At 34.5% G+C, this 17,568-nt stretch overlaps 2 protein-coding genes across 3 annotated transcripts in view; both read left to right on the forward strand.

Annotated features, from left to right (window-relative positions):
* LOC134854479 (uncharacterized) overlaps positions 1 to 17,568 on the forward strand; it is a 158,702-nt gene that overhangs the window by 34,947 nt on the left and 106,187 nt on the right. The window contains exons 3-4 of one of the 2 annotated variants that reach the window (XM_063870741.1): positions 822 to 1,032; positions 1,236 to 1,353. In XM_063870741.1, the coding sequence (XP_063726811.1) occupies positions 822 to 1,032; positions 1,236 to 1,315 (291 nt within the window). In that variant the 3' untranslated portion in view covers positions 1,316 to 1,353. Of the gene's footprint in view, positions 1 to 821; positions 1,033 to 1,235; positions 1,515 to 17,568 lie in introns of those variants that run through there. The other variant, XM_063870740.1, reaches the window with a different exon arrangement.
* LOC134854158 (uncharacterized) lies at positions 9,694 to 13,413 on the forward strand. Its single transcript, XM_063870283.1, has 4 exons — positions 9,694 to 10,026; positions 10,452 to 10,894; positions 11,219 to 11,844; positions 12,995 to 13,413. The coding sequence occupies exons 1-4, from the start codon at positions 9,893 to 9,895 to the stop codon at positions 13,256 to 13,258; spliced, it is 1,467 nt and encodes a 488-aa protein (XP_063726353.1). The 5' UTR covers positions 9,694 to 9,892; the 3' UTR covers positions 13,259 to 13,413.

The raw sequence follows: 17,568 nt of genomic DNA on the forward strand, positions 1-17,568 counted from the left end.
TTCGGTTTTTCGACCTCTAGGTTTTTCTTGATTGCGAGAGTTTGTCTCGCCTTCTATTCTTCCTTCAAGTAAATGTGTTAGTGGTCTGGCTGGCGTCCTGGGTCTATTTCGAATTAATACTTAAACACCTGTTCTCTTTAAGTGGGGGGCTTCGACCAATTTTCGTCATTTGAAACCCACAACGCACTCGAGCCACTTTACTGGTTGTTCTACTCTGTGTCTGTGTCAGATTGGCAGTTTACTGGAATATTCTTTCGACCCAGACCTGTTGAGTGGCGCTATTATATTTTACTATTACATTTCCAATGGTATCGCCTTAAGTATGCTGTAACTGCATTTACACAAGTGCTACAAACTTCACCAAACAGACACGATCTTCAAGACCAAACATAAATAATTAACCACATCTGATAACTTAGGAAGGCTAGGCTATTTACAATTATAATAAAAAAGCAAACATGTATTTATATTTAAATATATACATACATATAAGTAATACATATAAATAAATAATACATATAAATTACAATAAAAACAAATTAATACATATAAATAAATTTTCGATTTTTTTTAAATATTCGTCATTTTTTTTTCCAAAAAAAATACTTTAATTAGCTTCAAGCCCAGTTGAAACAATCGAGGCCTTACATTTATACGAGCAATGTATCCTTCAGTAGGTCTTCAAATTTAGGCCGGGAGATGATGAAAATGTTTGTCCTACAAAATTTCAAAATTGACCATAGTTTCGAATTTTTTTTTGAAAATGCCCCCTCGAGAAAATCCAGTTTCCACCCCTGCTAACTTTGATAATTTGTGTTTAGTGGTCGGCCGAAAACAATGAATTCGGCGCAGCTTTGTGGAAATCTCTAAGAGACCCTGGCTGCACGTTGAATGGAGGAGAGGCGAGCTGTTTCATCGAAGTGGGGGGCTTCGACCAAGCTGATAAATATGAGTTCATTCTTCTAGTGTATATCCAAGGAGCTTACTTTCCACAGCCTTACCGATACACTTTCGTATCGGCAGCAGCGGACTGTAAGACATTATGCTTTTCACCCGCCTTTTGATGACTATGGGGGGCTATTTTCATGGCCGAAGGATCGAATGGCCAATACAAAAGTTTTCACTTGATCGATTTTTCGGACGTCAATTCTGATTCGGAGGTCAATTCTGATTCGTCATTTTTTAAGTAGAAATAGTTGATAAATGCAATTTTTGAAAGCGTTGTTTTTGTTTAGACAAGCCAGCAGAAAGATACAAGTTGGCTACGACTGTAGTGATGGTCTGGTTTATTCTACAACAATTGACAGTCGCTTAGAGACTAAGACTAAAGACAACTTGATGACCAGCAAATAGTTGCTTGTGTACTTCTGTCCTTCAGTCACATAACAAAATCATTCTGACTGCAACTTACTAACATCCAAACTTTGATTGCGTTTTATGAGAGTTGAATTGTCTAGAGAAAAAAAAAATTATTATAAAGTCTGCCCAAAAATTCAGCCAGAAATCCAAAATTATTTGACTTGGTGAAACTTAGGACGACATTTCGTCCAGAAACGGGTGTTTTTGAAGATTTGATGTAATATATAGGATTTAATCGTGCTTTACACAAAATGAGTCGGATCCATGGATCTACTTTACAATTGCCTCCCCCCTTTTAAGAAAAGGGGCAATTGTAGAGTAGATTAAAGTAACGCATTTTCGACCAATCAGAATGCAGCAAAATTATAATTCTCAATAGAAAGCTCAGTGCTAATTTACTGCTTTTATTAATAGGGGTGGCAATTCTTAAGTAGATAACAAAGGAAGGGCGATTGTTAAGTAGATCCGGATCGATTCTTGATTTAATTTCAAATTTCAATACGTCAAATGCACCATTGTATCTCTGATGATATTTTGCATATAAGTCAAATATTTCACTTTTATCGATAAAATCATGCAGACGTGCATGAGGGTAAATAAACCATCTGAAGTATAAGTCAACCGAAAATGCGCGGAGTATATAAGCCAGCCGAAAAGTTACATCATATGAATAAAATTTGCATAACTTTTGCAAACTGTTCCACAATTGTTGCATAACTTATGTACAACAATTACGTTTCTTGCGCTGGTTCATACTTCGACTGGTTTATACATCGACTCATTACGAGGCTAAAGTGTGCATTGGATTCAAAACTAATCGAGGCTTATCGGCGCATATTTTTGGAGCAATTTTGAGCGGTACAGTGTTTTAGGTAGTTGTTTGTGAAATACAAAATAGCAAAGAAAATCAAAGAAAAATAGCAGTCTTGCAGATTCCGCGACAGCTCTGATTTTGGCCTGTTGCGGAAGCCGCTCACAATGCACCTAAGCACGGTTTGGCCTCGTAATGCACAACAGTTTTAAAATCCTATTTCGACAAAAAAAGTTGCGCTGCGTGAAACATTATGAAAAAACAGACCAAAAAAAATGTTTGGGCACTTTTTGGAAAAGCTTGACCAAACAATCGCTCACTTTCAAATTTAGTATAGATTTGCGCCGAAGGTGCGTTTAGAAAACGTATAGTGTCAGTGGGCCGAGACTAGATGTCGTAAAATTGTAGCAAAGGGGGAACCCTTTGGTTAGTATGGGAGTCGAATCCCCGAGGGAGAGGCGTCATCTCCGCGCCCCGCCTTCCCCTAAATCAGCCCCCGAAAAAAAGAATCTGCTGCCAAATAATTAAACACTTTTTTGCTGTTGATATGTTAAGTCATAATACGTACAAAATGCAAACATTAAAAGCATATGTTTGATCGCGTTTTTTTTCTCGAACTCCGCGACCAGAATGCGTTATTATTTTCGAGTAAACCGCTTTTCGTTGTCGTACGCTATTAATTTTTTTCTCAATAATTTTTTTTTCTGGATTCATGCTAAAAATTAGCGGACTTCAGGGACAGTTTGAGAAATATGGCGACAAAGTTAGCTCACTATGGATATGGAATACAGTTACAAAAAGTAAACCTCTTAGAAGACCAGCTAGGACACGGTTTAAGGGGGTTCTATATTGAAGAAAACGTATTCAAGATTTTGTTTCCTCTTATTTGGTGACTTACCTGGCAGTAAAAGAGTCTTTTTATTAAATACATGGTTGTGACATAAAATTGCAAATGGGTTATAAAGGAAAAAACCACAATAGCTATGCCAAATAGTTTTCGATATGCCTAAAAATGCGCTTACTAAATGACATTTTTTCTTAAGATGTTGGCAAAAACTTTTTGCATCTGAAAATCCTGCCGTTGTTGTTCCGACTATTGAAAATATGGAGGAACTTTGTCTTCGGGTCTGTTGTCTTCAGGTCTAGTTAAAATCAGGATTACTCAAAAGTTTCCCCACTTAAAATTAGGTACCACGAATAATGGTTGGACTGGCTTAGTGATATATCATATTAAAGCACTTGCAGTTGTGATTTGAACCTCATTAAAAAATTTTAAAAGCTTTCCCCGTGTCAACAAAAAACCGGTTTGAAATTTTTGATTTTTCGTCTAATTTTGGTCGAATAAAGCAAGCTCGTCAAAAACTCAAAAAAACTTGAATTAGGCTCATTTATTTCTCTGCTGTTGTTGTTCCGACCATTGAGTTTTAGTTTTTTCTTTTTGACTTCCGCGCAAAATCAAGTACCACAAATAATGATTGGACTGGGTTGAGTGATATATTAATTAAAGCCGTAAAAGTCGTGATTCCAACAAAATTTTAAATCTTTATAAAAAATTCCTCCAGTGCTAAGGAAAACCGGTTTGAGGTTTTTGTTAGATTTTTTGTCTTATTTAGAGCAAAAAAAGTGAGCAAGCAGTCTTAGTTTAATTGCTTAAAAGCTGAAAATAATTACTTTAAAACGTGAAAATTTAATTTCACTTTGGTAACGTTAGATTATTTCAAGAATTTTAGAGCCTTTTTGGATTTTAATTTTTCATAATTTCAAAAAAATTGCAAAAACAAAATTTTTTCAATTTTTTTTTTTCGTTTTTCTATTAATTTATTTTAAAAAAATTCATTTTCAATTGGTTGATTTTCGAATGTCTAATATACTTTCTCCTCAATTGTTTGTTTTGCTCATTTTCTCACACCACCTCGAAAAAAAACAACAAAAATTTGAAAAACTTGTATTTGTTGTATTTTTTAAGAATTTTTCAAGACGATGGTCGGAACATTCTCTGATAATTACAGAGTAACCGGTTATCCTTGTTTTTCCCCATCGTTTTCAATTCCAAGTTTTCAGAAAAAACTCGCTGTCGAAACTCAAGTCACTCGCTTTGGCATAATAAGTGAACCATTGAATTTTGCTAAGCATCTTCAAAAGCTGTATATCAAAATTACCATCTTTCTAAAAAGTTGTAACTGATTTAGCCTTGTAATCTCCACTTCTAACTTCAAAATTCCACTCATTCAAAGGATTGTCGGCTCTTCATTTTTTGGTCAAATAATCAGAAGGATTCTGTTGAGCCGTATTTGGCACCAAATCATTTTCGGTAGCGGCACATGCTGAAAATGTAGAGAAAAAAACGTTATTTAAATAGTCCCATGCTCAATTTTTGTAGATTTTGAAAGCCTCCTCTATATACATAAGAACTGCGTCTGTTTATCTAGGCCGCAATCTGGGTTCAGATTCAGACTTCTCTCAAAAAGGAGAGGGGTTGGACTTTAAAAAAATCAGAAAATTAAAATTTCTTCAGGTCGACCAAATAGACTTTCTGAGCTCTCTCCTGAAAAATAAGAGACCCTGTTTGACCAAATGTTTTGTGCAGCAAGCAATTTAAAAAAGCTGTTGAAAAATGGTGTTTTAAGGCACTTTTCGTATAGTTTTGACCAAGAAAAATTGCGATTTTTTTTGGCGTGCGCACTCCCCTCAAAACCAGTATACATTAGCGCCTCAGACGCTTTTTGAAGCATTTTAGACTCACCCAGTCGAAAATGGAGGTCTCAAAAAAGTACCAAAGGGGGAATCTTTTGGGTAGTCAGGTAGTCGAATCCCTGAAGAAAAGAAGCTACCCTTCCTCCCACCGCCCTCTAAATCCGGTACTTTTGATTTCGCAAGCAGAATACAATACGTTTTATGAATTATATCAGCGGTTTTTTTAAATTAAATACTAGCTCTGACAATTTAAGCTGGCGAATATATCTTCGGAGAATAAAGACTTCGTTCAATTAAAAGGTAGTTAGCTATTATAATCAATTATGATTAAATTCAGAGTTTATGTTGTGAAAGTTGTTGCAAAATAATTGCTTATTATCAATATCAGAAAATTTTCCTACGGGTTACAATCAACTATACTTATGTGTCTTATTGGTTCATTTCAGAATTACAAAGGATATGGTTAATTGTATGATTAGATTTTGTCGAAAAAAAGTTAAAATTTGAATGATTTATAAAAACTTTTCGTATGCAGACTGATTTTCATATTTTTTGAATTTTTTGAATTTTTGTTTCTGGAGTTTGTGTGAAGAACAGTTTTTGAAAAAAGTAGGAAAAAATTGGAAAAGTCCGGAATGCATGATTTCCCATTTTTTTTCATTTGTGGAACAAATCTCGTTAGCAAGCAAGCTTGACAACAAAACAAGATGATCTTGATATCCGCAGTTAAGATTTCTTCGGAAGGCTGTTATTAGCTCCACAATTTCAGGAGGGCTCAAAATGGTCGAGGTTTTTTTAAAAATAAGATGGTCTGGAGACGATGTAATAATTATTAACAGTTTGACTTTCACCAATATGATTTCGATTGATTTACATATTGATTTTTCTTTGTTTTCCACTTTGATTTCGACTAATATAATTTCTAAGAAAGCCTGTTTTCATGCTCAGAAGAGCTTCAAGTTCTTAAAAGGATGGATTAACTAAACCTATATAAAAAATTTAAATGGACTTAAAATAGCTTTAAATTATGCAACTAGAAAATATAAGTCCTTTTCAGTGTCTAAACATAATTCAAATTGATTTCGATGGATTTGTGCTGTTGCTATAATCCATGTTAGCTTCACCTAAACTAATTTTTCGAGGTTTAAAAAAATCATTTTCGTAACTTCATACAGTTTTCAAGTTCCATGAATCTTTCTTTAATCTCCAAAAATTGATCAAAAAATTTTTCTCAAGATTATGGCCGACAAACAAATTGGAAAAAAATGATGCACAAAAAGCTTAAATATCTTTGCATTTCAACAGTAATTTGTTTTTGACACTTTTTCGACACAAATCAGCTCAATTCAAGAAAATTGGATATTAAATTTTTTTCTAATTTTCACTGTAAATCTTAAAAATCGAATTGCAGTATCATTGCGACTGCGACCCATAAAAATAGAAAAAAAATTTTAATATCCAATTTTCTTGAATTGAGCTGATTTGTGTCGAAAAAGTGTCAAAAACAAATTACTGTTGAAATGCAAAGATATTTATCAACTATCTGAGCTAAGTTCATCAACTATTAAAATAGTTTGGGTCATTGTTACTGTTATTTACAGCTACTTGGTATTTTTTGCAAGACATCGTTTTCAATGGGATCTTGTAAGAGTTTGCAATCCTTGAGTTCAGGGTTTCTGTGGTATTAAAAAGCAAATTTCAGCTAAACTTTCTTAAATGTCAAGTTCAAAGACACTTTTTTTATATTAAGAAATTGGCATGCAGTTTTTTTTTTTAAATTTTTTTCCATGTCAAAAATTAGCGCAGAAATTGATTGATACACCTGTTTAATATGTTTGATATACGTTTAATATACATGTTCTAACCAGTAAATGAGAATTGATTATGTCAAAAAATTTCAAGGTAATATGTATGAAATGATTAGTATAAATATGTTGAATAATAATTAATTTGAATCAATTTCAAATTAAGTATTTGTAAAGGAATACAATTTGCTGTAATTTAATTTATAATGCCATAAATAAAGAGGACTCAAATTTATGGTTTTAGATTGTTCAAGAAACCTTTCAATTTTAATATTGTCCGACATTGAAAATTGGGAGGAACTTTATATTCGGTTGTCTTTTTGTTGTTTTTGCTTTTGTTTTCCACGCTAAATCAGTTATCACAAACAATGATCAGACTGAGTTGTTGAGTGATACATCAAAATAAAGCCATTTCAGTCTTGATTCGAACCACATTAAAAAATTTTCAAAATCTTTTCCCAGTGTCGAGAAAAACCGGTTTGAAATTTTTGATTTTTTGTCTTAATTCGAATAAAGCAAGCGAGCTGGCATACAAGCTGAATTATGCCTAATTTAAGATCTTGAAATTTAAATTTAAGCAAGTAAAGTTAGTTTTTGGAGTTTATAGCTTCAATTTGGGAACCAAAAAATGTACATTTTTTTTTCTACAAAAACTTTGTCCAATTTGCTTATATTACTATGATTATCTAATATGCCTACATTGTATTCTTATGTCAGATCTTTTTATCACACCAAGCAGAAAAAACTACACTAATTTGGAAAAAATTCAAAACCGTAGTTTTCTAAAGACTATGGTCGGAACATTCTGTGCTACTTGGACAGTAACCGGCTATCCTTGTTTTAGTTATAACATTAGACCAATTTAAAGTGATTTTCCCATCGACTTGATTACATTGTTTTCTATAGTTTTTCATGATACTAAAATCAACCTTAGTCCATCTATATAAGTGCAGGTGGTGATTCATTTTTTAAGTGTGAGCCTTTCTGACACATTTTTAGTGCCCTTAAATCAAAAATAGAATGTGACACTGGCATTGAAAAGGATTGAACAAAAACTTTACTAAGGAAAGACAAAAAATTTTTGGATGTAGTATTTTTAAAAATAGAGGTGACCAAAATGCTACAAGGTCATTTTGCCTAAATTGGAAACTGCATCGCTCATGCTTAGATGAATCACAAAATTTTTTGCAAAAAAAAATTGAAAAAAGTGTCCACCTGTCCTGGGAAAATTATAAGCGAACTTCTTAGTGCTTCGGGTTGCTACTTTTAGCTGCTTTCAAAAAACAGCTGGCATTTTTATTTGTTTTATTATTAGCAACAGAAAAATCACTATACGCGAATGAAGATTCGTTTGAAGCAAATTCATAGGTGGTTTTTTGTTTAGGTTGCAAATGTTCTGAATTCAAGCACCAATAGGACTGTTGGTAAGATACCACCGATTTAAGAGTGCATAGCTTAAAGATCAGAATAAGCGGTTTACACTTTTTGATAAGGACCAAGAACCAGTGCTTTGTTCTTAAAAACCTTTTTAAGTCATTGGTTAATGACGTTGAATCATCTTATTACAAATTCGATCTTTTGAGCTATATACATCCGATATATCAATTCAAAAAACTGTATATTGGCTCAACTTCAAATCAAAGAGAGTTGTTCTGCTTTTTTCTATGAAAAGTTTATCTTAAGTTATTTTTTTGCTAGGCAAAGTTATCGCTATCTGATGTTTTTAAAACCTTTTTCTTCAGCTTCTGGGTTAATCCCCTGCCACTGATCCCCCCTTCAAGCTGCCCGCAACACTATCATTGCCACGGGGAATCAATTTATAATTAGACTCGTCCATTTTTTCCGCGCCCAGGTTATTATCCCCAAACAGCTCCGCGTAGTCCACGTTAGTTGGTGGGGGTGCCGATGACTGAGGTACCGAAGGTGGTCTTGTCTCTTCGACTTCAACTCCCGTCCCCCCTGTTCCCCCCTGGCCGGCGGTGGAGGGGGCTTGGGTGGTGGGGGCGGCGGTGGTTCCCATCTCATTGTACTCTTCTTCGTCGTCTTCGGCGAAGGTGGCGAGACCGCCGGAAGAAGTAAAGAGGGATGGTTTCACTTTGATTTTCATAATTCGACACTTGTTTAATTTTCTTTCAAAAAAACTTATCGTTATAACTGAGACTCAAATAACACACCTTCTTTACTATTTGACATCTTTTTAAATTATGAACATAATTATCTGTCGATGAATAAAATGATTAGAAAATGCTGTGCTGTAAAAGTTCCTCAGAAACCGTTGTCCAAGTGACTGCAAATCTAACATCAACCTTATTTACATATCCGCAATCGAAGATGGGAAAAAGTAATGAACGCAAGTAAACCTAAAAAACACTTCCTTTCTTGAAAAAATCTCAATTTTCGAAAGAAAAAGTGGATGCCTTTTAAGCTCTTTGAAATTCTAGACAAATTTAGGATTGGCGTTTTTAGAAAAAATTAAACCAACTTGAAAAAACTGTATCAGTCGGTAAAATTTTTATTCCGCTGGAAATCTAAAAACTAAATTCCACTTTTGAAACTAGAAATCGTTCACGTTTTTTTTGCGCCATTTCCACGTTCGTATTTGGAGAATGCTATTTATGTAACTTTTAGCAGATGAATTTTAATTCAACTCAAAAAGTGCATTATACCTAAGTACATCCATATTTTAAGACTTTTCCTGAAAAAAAAAACAAAAAAAATCAGCACGACCTATATAATAGTCTTCACTCTGTTCATTACTCTTCAGAGAACTAATTTTTTGGTTGAAAAAAAGTTTATTTGTTTTTAATCAGAAGATGATAGTCGACCAAAGCAGTTTTCGTTAACTAATTCAGCTTTCATTTTCATTTCATTAAGTAACTTCTGACCCAATCCTCTTTTTTTTCAAAAACGAGGTCAGGCTGAGATATTGAAAAACAGGCTATTGTTGTTTATGTTTATTTTTTTTGCAAAGAATAACAAATTGTGACCTGGCGCGATTGTTCAAAATACTCAGCTCGCAGTTCAGGTACAATAAAATGGCTTGTCTTCAAAGATGGTGGTTTTGAATTGAAAACATCTACAGTTTTGCTTTGCTGTCTTCTAGACCATATTTTATACCTGATATTATTACATATGGCAATTAATTTCAGCTGATCTAATGCGACTGTATAAAGACTTTTAATATTCATTATAAAGTGGTGTTTGTGAGAGTAACTGGCTCAGAATGGTGGTTTCAATTCAGTCTACTGACTTCAAAGAGTCCTTTGACGAGGTGTTGGACGATGGAATCAGTAGAGTTCTTAACCAGTATAACTCATGGAGACACGAAAGAGACAAAATCGACAAAAGTCCACAACTGTAAGTCAAAAAAACACTCGAATTTTTTTCAGGTACCGGAAATTTTTGAAAACAAAGTCAGTCAATAAGAAATTTTTTTCAAATGCAAATCCTACCAGCCTCTTTTTAAAACATCCTGATTTCTTCAGGAATTCAGAACTCGTCAAAATTCTTCTATTAAGTACGAAAGATTGCAGGTGGCGAATTTTTTGTACCATACCATACCTTTTTTTGTACAGGCGCGGATCGTAGTTTTTTCGAGGGGGGTTCGGTGTCGGATTTTAGGGTCATTCGGTCAAAAATCATGGATGTCTTAAAATAGCAACAATGAGAAGACCCTTTGATTGGTCCGAGGAACCGCGTATAGCTAAAGCACAAGGTACGATGGCCTAATTGCTTTGTGGTCATAAAGAAACGTTTAGGCTAATTGATCATGTTTTGTTCAGGTACGACGCCGGAGCCGAGGAATTGATGCGTGAAAACCTAATCTCGAAAGTGATCGGCATCCAGCAAATGTTCGAGAAGCCGAAAGGACCTCGACTGCGAAACTTATGGACGGATAGACGAATGAAACTCATCAAAAACATGGGCCAAATTCAATCTATTCTGAAATCTATGAAAGAAAAACCAAAAAAGAAAAAGAAGAAAAAACCAAAAGTTATCTTACCACCTGTAGTTGAAAGCGAGAAGCCCAAACCACTTCCGGAAGGGTTTGTAAATTTCTCCAAATTGTTGCCGCGAGTCGACCCGAAGACGATGGAGACGCGAAGCTTCACGTGGTCGAGGGAAAGAGATACCTGTCTGATTGATAAATACGTGGGCCAAGAGCACATGAAGGATCAAGCTTTGAGGGAACATACTTTGGGAATAAAGCCAATTTTGAAAATCGGTGAGTGAAATAAACTGTTTTTGATGCCATCAAAACTAAAAACTGGGTCAGCATCACCGGTAAAAAAATTTTGACAACCGGCCAAATATAATTGAGTTATGACATTTTAATAATCAGTTGGATAAACAATCAAAAGAACAAATTTTCAAAAAAGCTTTAAATGATCTCCGATTATAGAGTTTTAGAAAAACAATCCAATAACATGGGAAAAAGAGAAAACAATGCAAAAAATGTAAAATAATTTATTACTTTAATAAAAAAAAACTATTCCGCAAAATCTCAAAAAGTGAATTTGTTTCAATGGCGTGTAAAATTATATTTCAGACTTCTTTGAAGACATTTCCTTCCCATTAACTCCAACCTGGACAAAACTGCCTATTTCTAAACACGACTTGGAAGACGAAAGAACTCCTGGCCATTCGGCAGACCACAAACATCGAGACCCAAACAGACTTCTGCCTGTAAGTAGAGCTGGATCCAGAATGTCCGTCGTGAAATCTAGACATCCTTCCAGACAAAACTCAGCGCGAGACAGTTTGTCTAGACAGAGCAACCGCCGCAAGATGTCGATGAACAAATTAAATCCCGATTTTGACATGCTCCAAAGAAAAATGTCTGAATCGAAATCTAGAAAGAATTCAATTGCGATGAGTAAAAAAAAGAGTCTACCTGTTCCTGGACTTCATTTCAATGTCATTGACGAGGAAACTGATTTCAATCGTTCGGATTCCGAGAGTATGGCGTCGCCAATACACGCTCAAGATTTCCAGATGCTCTACCAATTTTCGGGGATGTCGCCTTTTGGAATAAGTCGGAGGGGAAGTCAAGTCTCGAACAGGTCTGGGATGAAAGGGGAGGGAGAAGCGGATCAAGGCGAGCATGGGGACACTGGTGAACCGCGGCTGGAAGTTGACACGGAGCGATACTATAGACATTGGTGCAAGAAACAGGTCAGGCGTATTGCTAAAAAACCCCAAAAAATCATAAAAAACTAACTGATCACTGAAACTTTTAACCCAGGCATCCAAACAAAACCTCAACGCTATACCCGTACCTTACAAAAACTTGGAAACCAGATCTGAGCATCGTAAAATCTTGCCTATTTCAGATCTTGTCCAGACATGGTGCATGTTTCGTTTGGACATGGACATGTCTGAATCAGGACTGAGGCAGGCATGGATTCCATCACAAAAGCAGATCTGCTCAAGGCCTGATTCAGACCTGGGGCACACATGGGTCAGACCTGCTGCAGATCTGCAGCAGGTCTGACCCATGTGTGCCCCAGGTCTGAATCAGGCCTTGAGCAGATCTGCTTTTGTGATGGAATCCATGCCTGCCTCAGTCCTGATTCAGACATGTCCATGTCCAAACGAAACATGCACCATGGCTGGACAAGATCTGAAATAGGCAAGATTTTACGATGTTCAGATCTGGTTTCCAAGTTTTTGTTGGATAGATTTCCACTCACTAAAACTTCAAAAAGACTCCGGGGCAGATCGATTCAAGGGTCTAAAAACAGTTTTGATCAATTTTTTTTGCAAACAAGGCAAAAAAACAAGCTGTTTAAAAGATTTATTTAAATGTTTTATTTTCAATATTTTAACTAAAACACTTGCTAGATGTTGAAGAACAAGAAAATGAACCACATAATTGGGCTCTTTTCCAATTTCCCAACCCCCAACGAAGTTTATGACATTAGAAGTCGTTTTTAAAAATTTTCAAATATTGAACTTGAGAAAACAGGGGTGTGGAAACTGGAAAAGAGCCTATAAGTCAGATTTGGAGTTATATTGCTCGAAAAATTGTTATATTGTTAATATTTCTGTTCCTTCTTTTTCAAATATGACATTCATTTTTATTTTATTTCCGTAACATTAAAATTGTTGTATCTTCCAGGTCTGAACATGTCTGATACAGTTCAGGGCAGATATGCAATCTCACAACAAATGGATTAACCCTGGGCATATCTGTATTTTTATTTTATTTCTGTACGGGTAAAAACTAAGTTGATTACGACAAAACTGTTGAAGAAGTAAAATCAATTTATTTTTCGCGCTATTTTCCGCACAATGATAAATATTCTTAATTATTGTTTAACAGAAAACGAAGCAGAAGCTGAAGTTTTTCGAAGTGTCCGAAGACGACAGCAGCGACCACGAAATCACCAGTGAAGACCTGAACGAGAGACATTCAGACCTCAAATCACCGCCGCCCAAATGCGGACTGTCGTTACATGAGAGTTTTCTCGCGTACAATCCAGAAGACAGCCACACAAAAAGAGAAATCGAGAAGCTCAGACGAAGGAAACTTGATGAACTGTTTTTGGGGCTGAAGAAGTTTGCTGTGCGAAATATAGACAGTTGAAGCAACTTTTACTGCTAGATAGAAAAATGATAAAAATAACTGATAAACTACAGGGTCTTTGAGATAAAGTTCTTGAAATTAAAGTAGAATTTCTCATGAAGTATTTGAGCTGAGGTACTGGAAGTTTGGCACTGTGAATTTAACATATTGAAATTATTGGATCTAAGTATTAAATATCAGATATGTCAATTTGGAGATAAAAAACCATTATACAGTTGGAAAAGAGTCAAGGAACGCAAGTTAACAGAAAACTTAATATTTGAATTTCAAAGAGAAATTTATATGGCACCATGTTCTTTGAATTCTAAGAACAATTTATTATAGAGGTTTCTTTTTGATTAAATCAACTCAATTTGAGAAAAATGAATCAATTGGTAAAATTTTTATTCCGCTGGGAAGTTTGAACTTTTAATTTTTCAGAACTGAAAATCGATCACGTTTAGTTGGGACTTTTGGTGTTCAGTAGTGTAGATTGCTTTGCTTTGGACCTTTGGACAAAGGAAACGAACCAATTTCGAAAAAAGCCAAAGTCAAACAGCAAAAAAATGAATGAGTTCGAGCCTGAACAAACGTTAAAACGTTTCCTGAAAAAAACTATAAAAAATCATCGCGACTTAGATTAGATTCTGAGTTACGTTCATTGGCTTCAAAAATTTTTGCGAAATTGAAATTTTTTTCTTATTTTGTTTTCTTGAAAAATCACATTGTGAACAAATTTTAAGACAAAAAATAGCAAAAAAAAAATCACCAAGACCTATATCAGAGTATTCACTACGATGATGACTCTATAACAATTCTTGGGAATTATTAACGGTTTGTTGGTTCCTTGATAGTGGATTTTTCATCCGCGCCGAAACTAATTGTTAATTGGTTAATTGTAATCAGTAGCGAATTTAGGGGGAAAGTACACTCCCTCTCTCCCACCCTCAAGGATTTGACCCCCTGCCGACCCAAAAGGGTACTACCGTCCCCCCTTCATACTATTTTGAGATAGCTGCTTTTGGCTAACTGGACCATATAGTTTTTCTTTGGCGCCAATGCATGCTATTGCTAAGGGGGAGTGCGCGCCAAAAAACGAAACTTTTTTGTCAAAATATTCCAAAAAGTGCTTAAAACCGCCCTAAAAACAGCTTTTTTGGCCTGTTTTTCTTTCAAAAATTCGCCTGCCGTGCAAATTATTAGGCCAAAGAAGTTTTTTTTACTCGAGAAGTCTCAAAAAATCAGTTCGATTGAACTAAAATTAGGTCGACAAAAATTAGAATTTAAATATCCACACCTTCGAGAAAATCTTAGATCCGCTTCTGATTGTAGATGTAACAATTAATTTAACAAAACTTTATCTTAATTTAAATATGTTTGCAATTTTTATGTTAAAGGGCAAACACAGACATACCTAAAAACACAGAAAGAGCTGGCGAGAAAACAGTAGAGGACCGCAAGTGTTGCCACGCAAATAAACTTTCATAAGCGAGAATCTAAAAGCGACCAAATTCAGCTAAGTTAAGACCAGTTGGCCGAGCGGTCTAGAACAAAACCTAAAACCTGACCGGACCCATTCGGCGAAGGTTTGAACCCCAAAAAACCAATGTTTTTTACCCAAACCAAAATGTATATATAACTAAAACTAATAATAAAACATAGAAAAAAAACCTTGTCTGACAGGTTATTGCCGTCTGTATGTGATTTCATCGTATATCCCAAAAATGGTTTTAAGTTACCACATTCTAGCCGTGAATGTGCTGACTTTTTAAAATATTTAAACGATTATAATGACTAAATTGTGCGGTTAATTTCGTTTCCGGAATGAACTCCATTCATTATCATCTTTGACCATTTAGAAGATGTTTTGAGTTGAGCGCGGTCACACCAAGCTTTCTAATGATTTAGGGTACAAATGATGCCAGGGTGTGTTCGGTTTCCGTCGCTGCTAGTCATTTTATTATACTAAGTCCTAAAAGTCATTGCAGTATTTTTAAAATCTCAATAATTCAATCGATTTATTTTGAAGAAATTTATCTAAAAGTTTCTGTAGGTTACCCAAAAAAATTCGTTGTTTTTCTGAAGCGTTCATTAACCTAAGAAAAACTAAGAAAGAAATCAATTGGTTTAAATGGAGTGAAACCATCCCTGATAATGCCGCATCAACTAAAACAGAGCAAAAAAATTGACTTTAATAAGAAGTAACAACTTTTGCCTGAGGCGATAATTCGTAATAAGTGACAATTCGTAACAGTAGGTTATGCGGGAACACTGATTCACGTACAATTTTCCTCTCATGCCGGATATTAAGCCCAATGGAGAGGGCGTTTTCTACTTGTCAATGCCTTGTTATGAATTGTCGCTTGTTACGAACTGTTGTCTGTTACAAGTGTCACCTGTTACGAATTTTCGCCCAAACCAATTCTTGACATAAAATTTTAGAAAACTCTATTTCACCAGCAACCTCCCATAACAATGTAACTTTATCCAAAAATCGTATCATAAAGATTGCATCATTAAAATAGAAACAAGAAAGAAAATAAAAGTAAAAATTTGTCATGTTTCAGGATCCTCTAAATAAAGTTTGAGGCTGATGTAAACAGCATTTTTTTAAACAAGAGATGGTTATCTTGAAAGATTTTGTTTGTTTTGACGGTTTATTGTGTAAAATTTAATTTTATCTGAACCAGAGATTTGAAAGATGACAAATTTTTTTTATAGTTTTTTTTGGATTTATTGAGGAAATTTTTTTTAGCAATATTGATGACCTTTAGCAACTTTATTGGTCAAACAGACGTTCAATTTCAAAATGAATTAGATTTTTTTGACACAACTTTGCATGCCGAAATGAGTGAGAAACTAATTTCTGACTACAAAAAGAGTAACTTTAAGATGATTAATGTATACTTCTCAAATATATTCAGCTTTGTTGGCCAAAAAATATATTGCCAACAATTTGGCTTCAACTATAAATCAGCAAATGACTTACTTCTGAAATTTTTGGATGCAAAAACTAACGTTTTAGACCGAAAATTTGTCTCACGGTCACTTAGAAATTCATGCTAAATTTGTTTAATTTTGGCAAATTGCTCTTTTCAAATAATGTCTATCTGTTACGCTTTTGTACTTCTGATAACGAGTTGATAAAAATTGGAGCAGACAAAACAAACCAAAAGAATAAAGGAATTGTTTTGAACAGTTTGTGTGCGCAAAAGTATGCCTCATCCTCACTTGAAAATTCTTTTATTAATGCAAAAGTTGCTCAAAATTGATGGGTTGCTTTTAAAACTGATTTTGCAACCTATTATAAAGAAGAACAACATAGCCAACAGACAGATAAAAAATTTTAAAGTTTTGAAAGTTTGATTAAAAGTTTACTGAACATGTTTCATCTTTCGAGTTTGGAATATAAACATTATCACATTGAAGCTCTTTGGCTTATTGGATTTTTTTTGGCATCTTACCTCATTTAGAGAAAAGTGGATCGAAAAGAAATTGTTATTCTGCATGGAACTATTTAATGACCATTTCTGAAAATAAAATTTTTTCAGGTTTTTTGTTTAAAATTCGTGTACGGTTTGCTGTTTGTTAGTAGAGCAGCTTGCCTTCCTTTTATCGATTGAAATTCAGTGAGCACAAAAACAAAAAAATTAAGCAACAAAAAACTAAACTTTCGCGTGAAGAAACTGAAGGACTTTTTGATTTAAAAAAACCGAAAACAGAATCAAAACAAAGCGTTCTTTTAACTGAAAACCAAAGCGTTTTTTAACACTTAAACATACTCTAAATTTAATAGAGCAATATGCCTCTTGACCTAAACTTTGTCCTGAAAACTAGCTTTGCATGCAAAATCGTTCTGAAAATTTCATTTGTTTTTTTTTTAGTTTATAGTTAATGGTACTAAATTGTTGGCAATACCGGTGACTCAGAGCAATATAATTGGTCGAAAACTTTAAAGTTAATTATTGAATGCGTGAAAATCAGCAAAAAAAATCCAACGTCGAAATGAGCAGTTTTAGATCAATTATTTTCGTTTAAATGTGTTGACCGAAAATGATATTTCCAACAATTTGGCATTAACTTGAATTAGTAGCAAACTCATGGAATAATTACAATTATTTAAAAAGAGCAATCTGCCATTTTGAGCAAATTTTGCATGCAAATTTAGTGTTTAGTTGGCCTTGAGTCATACTTTCTCTCTGGAAGATTAGCTTTTGCATGCAAAAATTTTATGAAAAAGTTCTTTTGCTCTTTTTACTTAATTCTGTCTGTTACAACTTTTTCTGACTTTTTATACTATACTGACTTCTGTGCAGTTGTGCCTCTTCTTC

Source organism: Symsagittifera roscoffensis, chromosome 9 (genome assembly GCF_963678635.1).
Source record: "Symsagittifera roscoffensis chromosome 9, txSymRosc1.1, whole genome shotgun sequence".
NCBI classification, from domain to species: domain Eukaryota; kingdom Metazoa; phylum Xenacoelomorpha; order Acoela; family Convolutidae; genus Symsagittifera; species Symsagittifera roscoffensis.

Bases quoted from the DNA above. Each gene is read 5' to 3' on its own strand.
- LOC134854158 (XM_063870283.1), top strand. From the start codon at position 9,893: ATGGTGGTTTCAATTCAGTCTACTGACTTCAAAGAGTCCTTTGACGAG. The intron at 10,027-10,451 runs GTAAGTCAAAAA...TGTTTTGTTCAG, and splicing joins ATCGACAAAAGTCCACAACT to GTACGACGCCGGAGCCGAGG. The intron at 10,895-11,218 runs GTGAGTGAAATA...ATTATATTTCAG, and splicing joins AAAGCCAATTTTGAAAATCG to ACTTCTTTGAAGACATTTCC.